Source organism: Cnephaeus nilssonii (assembly GCF_951640355.1).
Source record: "Cnephaeus nilssonii genome assembly, chromosome: 10".
NCBI lineage: Eukaryota > Metazoa > Chordata > Mammalia > Chiroptera > Vespertilionidae > Cnephaeus > Cnephaeus nilssonii.
Window position 1 is genome coordinate 8,503,113 of NC_137081.1, and position 12,584 is coordinate 8,515,696.

At 42.4% G+C, this 12,584-nt stretch overlaps 1 protein-coding gene across 8 annotated transcripts in view; it reads right to left on the bottom strand.

Annotated features, from left to right (window-relative positions):
• FTCDNL1 (formiminotransferase cyclodeaminase N-terminal like) overlaps nucleotides 1–12,584 on the bottom strand; it is a 97,004-nt gene that overhangs the window by 20,765 nt on the left and 63,655 nt on the right. For 7 of the 8 annotated variants that reach the window (XM_079782181.1, XM_079782179.1, XM_079782182.1 and 4 more), the window contains one exon: nucleotides 452–1,785. The exons of the other annotated variant lie outside the window; for it this stretch is intronic. In XM_079782181.1, the coding sequence (XP_079638307.1) occupies nucleotides 1,349–1,785 (437 nt within the window). In that variant the 3' untranslated portion in view covers nucleotides 452–1,348. Of the gene's footprint in view, nucleotides 1–451; nucleotides 1,786–12,584 lie in introns of those variants that run through there. 8 annotated transcript variants of the gene reach the window in all.

Here is a 12,584-nt window from a genome sequence, read left to right on the forward strand (position 1 = left end):
CTTGGTCAAGATGAGAACTCTTCTCCCGCTTTTACAGGTGATGGGACTCCGGCTCCATGGGAGGTAAGACCACGCCCTACAACCCGCTGCCCAGGGCTCGGACACCAGGCTGCATGGCCTCTGCCAAGGCAACAGAAGGACTAGGCGCTACTGCTCAGCTCTCACCATCAGAGAAACAGACCCGTCGGGTCTAACCGGACGGCATCGGCTCTCTTCACCACAGCAACCAAATGTCCTTTGTGCCTGAAAACCAAATCGAGCCCATCATTTTTCCATCTTTTGGGCATTTATATTGACAGCAAAACTACCCAAAGAAGCATAATTCTGGAACAAAATTAACACAACCAGATTCAAGAGTCAAATGTCAGAAAACAAAACAAAACAAAACAAAAGGTTGAACTCAATCTCTTTTTTATTTTTAATTCCATAAAATAAATTCACAATATGTGCTCTTATTTGGAAAGACCATAATCTTTCTTGTTAAACAAAATCAACAAAAAAAATACATTTCTTTGTGCTTTATGGATAGAAAGGATCCTGTGCTAAAGCAATATAAATACTAAAGATTTACATAAAATTGCCAGAATCAACAAGTGGCTTCTTTTAGTTCACAAAATGACTACATATTTTGATTTCTTTCAAATAAATTCCTCCCACTGATACTCTTCTCTGTGCTCAAAAGCAATATATTCCCTAAATCTTCAGATTTCCCATTTAAATTCCAAAAAGGATAAACACAATTCCTTGAAGTCATGCCCAACACCACCATTCCATCTCCCTACATAAACATTAAAAAATTAGGCAAATCGGGTTTTTGGACTTATCTCTGGAATAAACAACAGGTTATCCTAAAAGTGGGAAGGCAAAAAAGAACAACCAGGCTTTGAAAGAGTAATTTTATTTTATCATTCTCCCCACTTTTTAGTCACTTGGTACTTGATTTTTTAACATACACATTTTAAAAAAATGATCATTTAAAAAATGAAAATTGAATACAGACCTTGGAAATAATGAGTTAGGGAAAACCAGGGAAATCAAATCCATCTTTGGTTTGGTTCTCAACAATTAAAGGTGGTTCGGCAGCCATGGCGATGCCACTCAGCTGACTCAGGGGGTCTTCGAACGCACAAGGTGCATAAACTTGGTGCAGAGAGGCTCTCGTGACGTTTCAATGAGGACTAGAACTATCACCGGGCAATTATGAACAATCCATAAAGACTGGCCGTTGAACAAAGAATCCTTCCAATTTTCCAAGCTCTTTGTATCTTCCCCTCACCTTCATTGGCCAAACAAAACTTTGTAATGACTGATATTTTTCCTTAAAATTTCCACGAATTCTTACACTGGATCACATGAAAATGCCTCCCCGTTTCTTCCAGAATTCCCCGATATTTTCCTTTATAGCATATTCAGCACAGTTCTTGCACTCTTGGGGTGTAAATCCAATTAATGCTCTCCCTACGGTACCAATTCCCCGATCACCCGCCAACTTTTTAATTTGAGCTTCTATGTAATGAGGAGATACGTAAGAAAAATGGTCCCCAAGGACACTATAAGCCATGTATTGGGACTCTTCTGAGGTTTCTGTAGCTTCTTGGTCTCCAAAACTCTCGACGTTGCAAGCTATCTCAATTTTCCCTTCATGGGGAAAAGCCATCACTTGGACGCCCTTCAGTCCATTTGCATTTGAACCCCGAATGGCACCAGCAATCTCTTTTCCCAAGGCCAAGTCTTGAGAGTCTATGGTAACGTTGCAGTTCATCACATACGGGCTGGCGCCGATGCCTAAGTCATTGGAAAAGCATGTTAATCAAGCAAAACCCTCCTTCTGAATGTTCTATTCTTTAGCCAATTTTAATCTAAGGAGCTACCTGTACATGACTGTACTTTAAAATAATACAAATCTCTCTCATTATCAACTCCAGAATTTTGTAAAAAAAAAAATTATATACAGAGAGAGAGAGAGAGAGAGAGAGAGAGAGAAGCTATTTAAGCTGAAAGAAATTTTATCTACTCTGAAAGTATCTGAAGATTGTTTTTTCTAGAAAGTATCTGAAGATTGTTTTTTCCAGAATTTCCCAAATATCAACAGAAAAAGGGCAGCACACTTTAGTATTAAATATCAACAGCAGCAAAAAGTCTTGGCTTTCCCTTCATTCATTTCCAAGGACATCTCCACAAGGGTTGGGCCTAAGGGTCTGGGAGACCAGAGTAAGTCACGCTATGTACCCATCCCTTCCTCCCCAAACACACCCCTGTTACCACCAAGTAAGGTTAACACCCAATTTAAGTGAACTTCAACAAGAGTCCTGGTTCGGGAAGAGGTCACTAAAAAGTGACAAAAAGCCCTGGAACTGGGAAGAGAAAAAACACTTGTGTCCCATGAGAATGTGGGCTTGGCAGGGTTTGGAGCACTATGTATACCTACTGAGGTACCACCTGTTGGAGGCACCTGTCCCACCCCCAGCGTCCCCAGGACCTGGGACAGCCAAGGCCTCTCTGAGCCCTGGTACTTCAGAGCCGGGGGGCAAATGCCCCTTTTCTTCTTGCCTCTGGAATGGCGCAGCTCGTGTTACATGAATAACCCTGCTCTAATTATAGTTTACATTTTAAGATGGACAACTTGGTTGAATTAGCATTGACATAAAAAGCTTAGGTTTGCAGTTTCTTCACTTTGGGGGAACCTTATATTTCTGAAAGCAAGGTTGATTAGGGATTGACGGGGGATAAAAGGCTGACCTCATCTTCAGCAGATGACAATTCCTTAGCTACTATTTCAACATTATCTTACTGTCAGAGCTCTTTCTTGCTACTTTCAAACGTATTGCTCGGGATGTCAGTATCCATCAGAGATATCCTCTGGGCTCACTGTCCTTGGACGGCCATGGATTGGGGGCTTTGCTGTCTTAGCCTGGGCACGCTCGTACTAATAGACACTTCACAGAAAATCAGCATACGGAAACCACATTTTGTCTTTTTCCCACATGTGTACACATAATAAAACATTTCAACTCCTGAGGTCGGGCCTCTTCCTCCTGGGAATTCTGCAGCAATGAATCAGATTACAGTATTTCTCCATAATGCTGATTTCACAGAAATTAAATTTCCTAACAGTCAATACATCTTTCTCTCTCATAATCTCATACACCAATCACTTACTCTAAATATCTTTGAGAAGTATATCAGTTTCAATATTTCACAGAGCACATTGGAATTTTTTTGGGGGGGAGTGGGGGGTCAATGCTAATGCCATTCATTAATAGAAAACATCCAAGCATGGCTTTTCTCTCTCCTCCACCCAACAGGTAATGATTTCCTCCAATCTGATAGACATTCCCTATTCTGACTCAAGAACTGGTCTCATCTTCACCATTGCTCCAACGACCTCACTCATTCTTTGCTGAAGAGTGTATTTATATATGCACTCTGCTACAGTAAGCACAACTATTCAAAATACATATTGGGCCTACTGTGCTTGGCTATTTCAAAACTTTGGTGTGTCCAATCAGCATTCAGATATCCACATGCAATTTCTCAGCTTGAGGGAGTCCTTGATATGGACCCAGGGCCCTGGTGCCCACACTGCGGTGGCATGGGCCAGTCCCTCCTACAGCCGCAGGATCCAGAAGATTCCAACGCACCTTTTACCACCACATGCCCAACAACTACATGCCCTTTCTAGTAGCATTTCCAAAGGTGATCATTCTTGTTAATAAATGAATTCATTGCCTAAGGTAAGTTATTGAAGATAGAAAACATTTAGATCTTAAGCCCAGAGCACAAGAATTTGATAAAGAATATACTTGTCCCAACACTGATTTACTTAATTTTTAAAAACCCACTATTTTAAAAATGCCTTTAAAAGCATACGTAAAAGAAAGGCATATGTAAAAGTTAATTATTTCTTAGAAAAATAAAACTAAACATCAGAAGTAACTTTTATATTCTCTTTTAAATAAAATTAGAGGTAACCACTTAGCACAGAATGGTCATTTTTCATGTATTCCATTGTTATGTGTTATTTTAAATTCTTCTATTAAACTTTAATTACACAATCATTTAATTTGTTTTATCACTACAGCTTCAGCAGTGAATAAACAAAGACAATTCAATGAATCCTGAGCAGTTTCTGACCTCATCGGGTAGGGGTTCCCTTTCTGTGGGGTTAGGAGGCCATGACCCATTTCTCCCTTGGAAGCGGGGGCGGGGGGGGGAGGGAGGAGGAGGTGGGCAGTGCAGGGAGAGGAAGGGGGAGAGAGGAAGAGGAAAAGAAAACCACTTTCTGCCCAAATGCATGCTTTCCCAACTTCCTCCATTTGTCCTTCCCAAGTCCAACCCTAACACGGTGCACTAATTCTAATGAATCCAGCAGTCCCAGTGGCTTTATTCAAATGCTGAATTTGACTCTTTATGCTCATTAAACTTAGCAAGAATTTTTAAATAAGGAAAATAATCCCAGCAACTCGTATTTCTAGTGACACGTCATATAATTAAAGTGATTCCACTTTTTGCTCTAAAATTAGAAAGCTGATGTGAGTTTGTTTGTTTGCGGTTCGCCCCGCCCCTGCCTCCACAGATTGGCAGGCTGCTCTGCAAATCTCCCCACTCGAAGCTCAAATCCCAGTTCTATTCCAATACAACTGTCACAACGCCCCCACGAAGGCTAACAACAAGGATAAATCGCTGCTATGATTTCACTTTCCATGTGTTCCGTTCTTTAATAAAAAATTTGTCATTCTAAATATTGGTGTTCACTCCTAGTTAAATACTTTTTTTTTTATCAAAAAGAAAAAGAAACTGAGATTCAGTTGCTATTATTTCCCAAGGAAATATAACAGGCCTGATGTTTTCCTGACAATCCTGCTATTTTCTTGTGTGGAAACACTGTATTTATCATATACTGCACGGCTGGTGATTTAGATATTGTAGGGACCTTATGGTGAACTGATAGAGATGTAAACTCTTTCTGCCAGACTGTTTAAGCAGAAAAAAAAAACAACCCAAATGCACTTAATTAACATCTGATGTGTAGCTTTTGCAAACACAAATGCGATATTTGTGTTTGAGCACTGGCAGTAATGACTGTGAACTATGCTATTAATGTCTGGTTTAAAGATGCTTGTGGTAGGACCACGTCTGGAATAACACAAATAAAAACCTGCATTCAGACAAAACAATAGTGAAGAGCCCATTAGAACAATGAAAAGGCAGCGCTCAGAGGAAACACGCGTCCTGCTTTCCCCCTTAGATCAAAATTATCCTCAAAAATAGTTCTCAGTGGCATCGTCGTCAATCAATTTAAAGGTAAAAAGATTCTCTGCATTTTCCTCCCCAGGAAGAGTTTCATTTTAGCGGCTCAGAAGTTGCTTAGGGGTGTCTTAGACGTCCTACTAATCATATTAAGCTCCTCCTCGGCGGCTAGTATTCACACATGTGCGAGGAGAGAGATGGGGGGGTGTTCTGGGATACTTGGCATTTCCATATCTGAAGAGAGAACGTGACCTTCCATATCTGAAGAGAGAACGTGACCTTTCTCTCTTCAGATATGTGGATTCCTTACAATGTGAATAAACAGGGATTCTCATGGATCAACGTGCAACTCCCTCAGTATGTTTTACTGAAAACCTGCTGAGTGTCAGGAACCTGGAGTCGCTGGGTATAAAAACATGAAGAAGGTGAAAATAAGATAAAACCCAGCCTAGAGGTGGTCTTTGCTTCACAGTAACAAAGAGAGCAGGCACCTGACCTGGAACTCGGGTTCCACAATACGAACAGTCATCACACCGAGCGAATAGGCACCGTTACATGTGGGGACTTGAACAGGTACTGAAGAGAAGCCACAGCTGAGACAAGACATTTGGTGACTACAGCCATAAAACGCACACATAATTGCTCAGTCCCATGCTCCCATGGCAGGAAGCATGCAGGGCTCTGATGCGTGTGGCCAGATCTATAGAAAAGAAAGCTAAGCGAGAAGCACATGGACAGAGCTGGGAGTGGCACCCCAGCGGTCTGGACTCAAGTTCCACCTCCTCAGGACACGGCCTTTGCTCGGCTGTTTTTCTGCAAAATGCTTACCATATTTCCCCGCTCTGCGAGGAATTGTGAACCTCAATTTCTCAGCTTTGAATCCTTCAGAATAGCGAAAATTCAGAGAGGGAATTATAGCAGTAGGTACACGTTAACATCGTCATGGAAGGAAGACAGGCCAGGCGAGGCCAGCTCATGTGACCTGCTTGTTCCCGCATTTTCCATAGTGGACTGGTGCCCTTCATCCACCCAACACCCAAGTCCTTCATGTGCCCATCGCAGGTTCCACATTCAATTACACACTGAGACTTTCGCCTCCCATCATCCAAAGTGGATTTATAGTCAAACAGAGAATCATGGAAATAGGTTCCTTAAAACTTACCAGGCTCCTTCTAAAACAGGAAAGCGATTTTTCAGAGACTAAGTAAAAGTTTTGATGTGGAGTAAATCGCATTATTCAATGTCAAGAAAAGTGGCTGATGATGCTACGCTTCTGATTTACAGGGAGAGAAGTAGCAGGGGCAGCTCTCAGCAACCCATTTAAATAGCTAAACAGAAGTCCCTGACTCCAAGATGTGCCGATTACCTCCATCCACGATTCCCAAAACAGCGAATGAAACTGGGTAGTTCAAAGAATCGTCCCTGTATTTTTAAACAATGATGCATATAGTATATGCAGGCCATTCATATAACATATCAGCCAGCAGTGTTTAAATTATCCCATAAATGTTTAGGGTTTTTAAATATATATGTATAAAGTATTTATTTATAGATCTGAAAGTATCAACTATTACTGCTTTGCCCTAACTTATGTTCCCCACGAGCTGGCCAACTACAAACTTTTAAAAGGAATTTGGTTAAAAGATTTTGTCTGTTTGGCACTGGCTAGGAGTGCTAGTCATTTCTGAGCTCACTTTTTTTCCTCTCCTGTTTATAATATTCTTAGGGAACTTCAAAACAGAAACCTGCTCCCTCATAGATCTGCTTCCTCTGGGGGACTGCGCAGATTAATTTGTCACTGGAAAGTTAACTGTAAGTGTTCAGTTGATAGCACCAATCATCCTATTTAATTCTTTTTTAGGAAAAGAAATAAACAGCAACAATGTGTTGAGGCTTTTCTGTTTTGATGGGAGAAGTGGAAAGATTTGTTGAGAAACACTGACATAACTAAAGAAAGTTAGAAAAATATATAAAGCCATTAAATTTTAAAATAAGGGAAATCACCACCACTGTTGAGAACTACATGCACTGAAAAATTAGATGAGTAGGAAACCAAGATGGCGGCATAAGGTAAACACCTGTACGTGCTGCCTCTCACAACCACACCAAAACTACAACTAAAAGACAAAACGACTATCACCCAGAACCCCGGGAAAGCTGGCTGAGGAGAAGTTCTCTACAACTAGAAGGAAAGAAAAAAGCGCATTGAGACCGGGTAGGCGGTTCAGAGGCGTGGAAAAGCAGAGGTACGGAGGCGCGCAAATCAGGCTGGCGACTGGGTGTGCTGTTTTTTCCAATTGGAAGGGAGATACAAGCTCCCAACTGCTCTGAACTCCAGCTTCCAGCGAGACTCTGGGGACCCAGAGTCCTAAGGGGAGAAACTGGTGGCTTTCTCGCAGAGGTGCTCGCAGGAATCATTGTTTACTGCGCTGGGGCATGGGATGCAGGGACACAGAGACGCAGAGACGCAAAGACGGCTGACTGGCAGCCATCGCTGTTTGCCACGCTCTGGTGATTCCCTGAGACCCCGCCCCACCCAACTTACAAACCCACCCAAACTGTGTGCAGTGGCTTTTGCATATGAATGGCCTGCCCGTTCACAGCTTAACCTAACAAATTGCAGCTGGGTCAGACAGCTCCAAAACTTCCAAACCCCAAGCAAAGAGGAGAAATCTGCAGATGTCTCTGTAGCTCCTGCTGGGTGGCCTCAGACAGTAGCTGACCTGCACCTCCTTGGAGATACAGGAGCCAGTGTACCTAGTGGTCAGTGTGAGATGACACTAGATTTCAACTCCTCACATACATAAGTGACACACACAAGGGGCAGACTCAGTGAGCACCAAAGCCCCACTGAAGCAAGTCTTGTCTCATAAGGGTGTCTCCAGCACAGAAGTTCTCCCAGCATAGACACAGCTGATCCTCACAGCCAATTGGCCTGGAGGTCAATTCCTCCCAGTGATACCAAAAACAATGAAGGCTTAACTACAACAAGACTGTGCACCCAGCCCACAAAGGGGTGTACCAAGAGTGTCCACCTCAGGTGATTGGGGAGGCTGAGCCACTGGGCCCTATAGGTCACCTACCACACAAAGCCACTCCATCAACACAGGCAAGCAACCAAAATGTGGAGACAAAGAAACATGTCACAAATGAAAGAAGTGGAAGAAAGCAAACTACTGGATATAGAATTTAAAACCACAGTTATAAGGTTACTCAATAATCTTTAGAAACTTTCAAAAAAAATGGAAAAGGACCAGTCAGAAATTAAGTATACACTGACTGAAATAAAAAATAAAATATAGGGATTCAACAGTAGAGTAGAGATTCTGAGAATCAAATCAACAAGTTGAAATATGAGAAAGCAAAAAACACCCAATCAGATGAGCATAAAGAAAAGAGAATCCAAAAATATGAAGACAGTGTAAGGAGCCTCTGGGACAACTTTAAGCATACCAACATTCACATTATGGGGGTGCCAGAAGAAGAGAGAGAACAAGATACTGAAAACCTATTTGAAGGAATAATGACAGAAAACTTCCCCCACCTGGTCAAAGAAATAGACTTACAAGTCCAGGAAGCATAGAGAACCCCAAACAAAAGGAACCCAAAGAGGATCCCACCAAGACACATCATCATTAAAATGCCAAGGACTAAAGACAAAGAGAGAATTTTGAAAGCAGCAAGAGAAAAACAGTTAGTTACCTAGAAGGGAGTACATATGACTGTCAGCTGATTTCTCAACAGAAACTACGCAGGCCAGACGGGAGTGGCAAGAAATATTCAAAGTGATGAATAGCAAGAACCTAAAACCAAGATTACTCTGTCCAGCAAAGCTATCATTTAGAATTGAAGGTCAGATAAAGAGCTTCACAGACAAGAAAAAGCTAAAGGAGTTCATCACCACCAAACCAGGATTATATGAAATGTTGAAGGCTATTCTTTAAGAAGAGGAAGAAGAAGAAAAAGGTAAAGATAAAAATTATGAACAACACAATGGCAACAAATACGTGTCTATCAATAATTGAATCTAAAAATCAAACAAATAAAAAATCTGATGAACAGAATAAACTGGTGAATATAATAGAATCAGGGGCATGGAAAGAGAGTGGACTGACAGTTCTAGGGGGGAAGGGGGCGTGAGGGGTGCGGGAAGAGATTGGACAAAAAACTTACACCTATGGATGAGGACAGTGGCGGTGGGGGGGTGGGTAAGAGGATGGGGTGGTGGGGGGGGGAAATTCAGGTGGAGGGGAGCTATGGGGGGAAAAAGAGGAACATCTGTAATAATCTGAACAATAAAGATTTATTTTTAAACAATTAGATGAGTAACATTTATACCCTAATGACCAAAGTATCGTAAATTCTACTTCAATATACAGGAATTTAAAAGAAACGAAAGCATTTTTATTCCTTCAGACATAAATTTTTTTTAAGGGAGAATTTGTGCAAATAAGGTGCCCTGAGATTTGGGCTGACCATGTATCTTAATATTGAATTCCAATCTGGTCTGCAAATTACTAGAAACGAATTGTTTAGCCACACCCCTTATTTACTCTCCCACCTTGAAACATACATGATGTTTTTCTGCCCACACCTGCTTTGAGCCTATTAAATGAAGTGCCTGTGGATGGACAAGGTTGCCTAAGCTTAGCTACTCTTGTAACTTTCATGTTTTTTGCACAAATTGAGGCTTCTGCCACTTGTCAGGAGATATCAGCAAAACAGACATTGGGAGAAAAGTTATGTCCTCTTTCCTTCTTATCTTGAATCTTCCATCAAACCCCATCTAAATAAACACATTGAAACCCAGCTTTTATAAAAATCTGACCATTGATAAACCTTAATAATTATCCTTCGTGAAAGATAATGGAAAACAATCACAAGATCCATTTAGAGAAATTATGAAAATAAGTTGGAGCATTATAAATTTTAAAATGTGTAAGATTTGAGATAAATAAGATAGATGTACCTATCTTTCCCAATATTCAGGCCATACTATTTGTACTACTTAATATCCTCTGGCCTTGACCCTGGCCAGTCCCCCAACCTGAGACTCTTGTTCACATCTCCAGTGGTTAACGGCCTCCCCCTGGTCCTTGCTCCAAAGCTGCATCACAGGGAGACTTACTCTGGATTATCCCATTTAAAATCACAATTCACCCCCATCCCAGAGCTCACGGTTTTTGTTGTTGTTTTTTGGGGTGTGTTTTTGTTTGTTTGTTTGTTTGTTTTTTTGTTTTGGCTATAGCACTTATCATTTTCCAACGTGCTATAGAATTCATTATTAATTAAGTTTGTTATTTATTGTCTGTCTTCTCATCCCTACCCCCTGGGACAGAAATTCTTTGAGGGCATATAAATTCTATTTTGCCCACTGATGACAGTGTCTGTTGCATACTAAGTACTTAACAAATTACTTGCTGCATTCATTAACTACAATTTCCCTCTACAATGTATTGCATTTTCTATGTCTCTAAAAATTCTTCCACAACCTCATGCTTAATTGCTTGCATAATAGTCCTTCACTTAGGCATGCCATAGTTTATTTAATTCTCAGATATTGAACATGTATAATGTGTCCTGCATTTGCTATTGTAAGTGATGCTCTGATAAGTATACTTGTACATAAGGACATGCACCTTTTATTTTTTCCTGGGGATTTATCACCAGGAATAGAACTCCTGCCAGGCAGCCATATACACCTTTGAAGCTCTTGATGCGTGTCCTGAACTCACTTCCAAAGCTTTAACCAATTAGTAGCACCTTTACCAATACGGGTGCCTGTGACGACATCTTTACCAGTATCAAAACTGCCTTCAAAATACCATCTTTAAACATTTTTGTGCCAATTTTGAACATTTGGTCTTTAACTCAGATATGCTTTTCAAATCAGGTTAGAGTTCTTCCCAAACACGAACCCATGCATTCTCACAGCACTGCAAAAATGAGAACGGGGTTTTTCATTCGTTAGGTTTGCCTAACCTAACGCTCAAGCCAGCTCTGCTGTATTCTGACACCAGGAGCCGTCTCCAGGGCCGGCCCACTAGCTGTCATCACACTACCTGGCGCTGGGCGGACTGGTGTGTGGTGCAATCCCTTCAGTCTCCAGTGAGACTCGAATTAGAAACCAGGAACTAGACTTCCGAGAATTCAGTCCCAGAGCTTACACTTCTACACTTGCGAGACAAATCGTGGGAAAATATGTTAGGTTCAAATTGGCAGGGAGCGATCCGTTTCTTCCTCTTTCCATAACTACAGACTGAACCACACTTATAATCACTTTTTTATATACCTCCTCTGCAGGGAAGGGGAAAGAGGCCCTTTAGTATTGCACTTGGTACTTAGCAGACATTATTTCAACTTCACAGTCTTATGAGGGAGGTGCAGGTATTGTGTCCATTTCACAGATATGGGAACTGAGGCTTAAGGAACTCTCAGAGGTCACACGGCCAGTAAACAGCCAGGGCAGGATTCCAGCAGCCTCAAAGCCGTGATTTTTCCGCTGCGTCGACTATAGACACCCTTTGTTTGAGAGCAGAATTCTGCACCAGGGGTCCGTAAGCAGAGACCTCTGTGTGACTGGGCAGAGCTGTGTCATGAGGAAATGTGTTTCTTATGCCTGCCCACCTCTTGGGTAGCCAATATTTTTGTAACGGCTAAAGTATTAACTGACTACCAAAACGTTACCTAACATGATTGAATTTGTGACCCCTTCAGAAGATATCCTATCTAATAAAAGAGTGATATGCAAATTGACCGTCACTCCAACACACAAGATGGCTGCCCCCATGTGGTCAAAGATAGCTGCCCCCAAGTGGACACAAGATGGCTGCCACAAGATGGCCAGCAGGGGAGGGCAGTTGAGAGGGACCAGGCCTGCAAGGGGGGGCAGTTGGGGGCGATCAAGCCTGCAGGGGAGGGCAGTTAGGGGTTACCAGGCCAGCAGAGGAGGGAAGTTGGGGTGACTGGGCCTGCAGGGAAGGGCAGTTGGGGGGAACCAGGCCTGCAGGAGAGAGAAGTTGGGGGGACCAGGCCTGCAGGGGAGGGCAGTTGGGGTGGACCAGGCCTGTAGGGGACGGCAGTTAGGGGTGACCAGGCCTGCAGGGGAGGGCAGTTAGGGGCAATCAGGCTGGCAGGCAGGCGAGCAATTGGGAACCAGCAGTCCTGGATTGTGAGAGGGATGTCCGACTGCCCGTTTAGGCCCGATCCTACCTAAACGGGCAGTCGGACATCCCTCGAGGGGTCCCAGATTGAAGAGGGTGCAGGCTGGGCTGAGGGACACACCCGCCCCGTGCACAAATTTAGTGCACCGGGCCTCTAGTTTGAGAATAAAA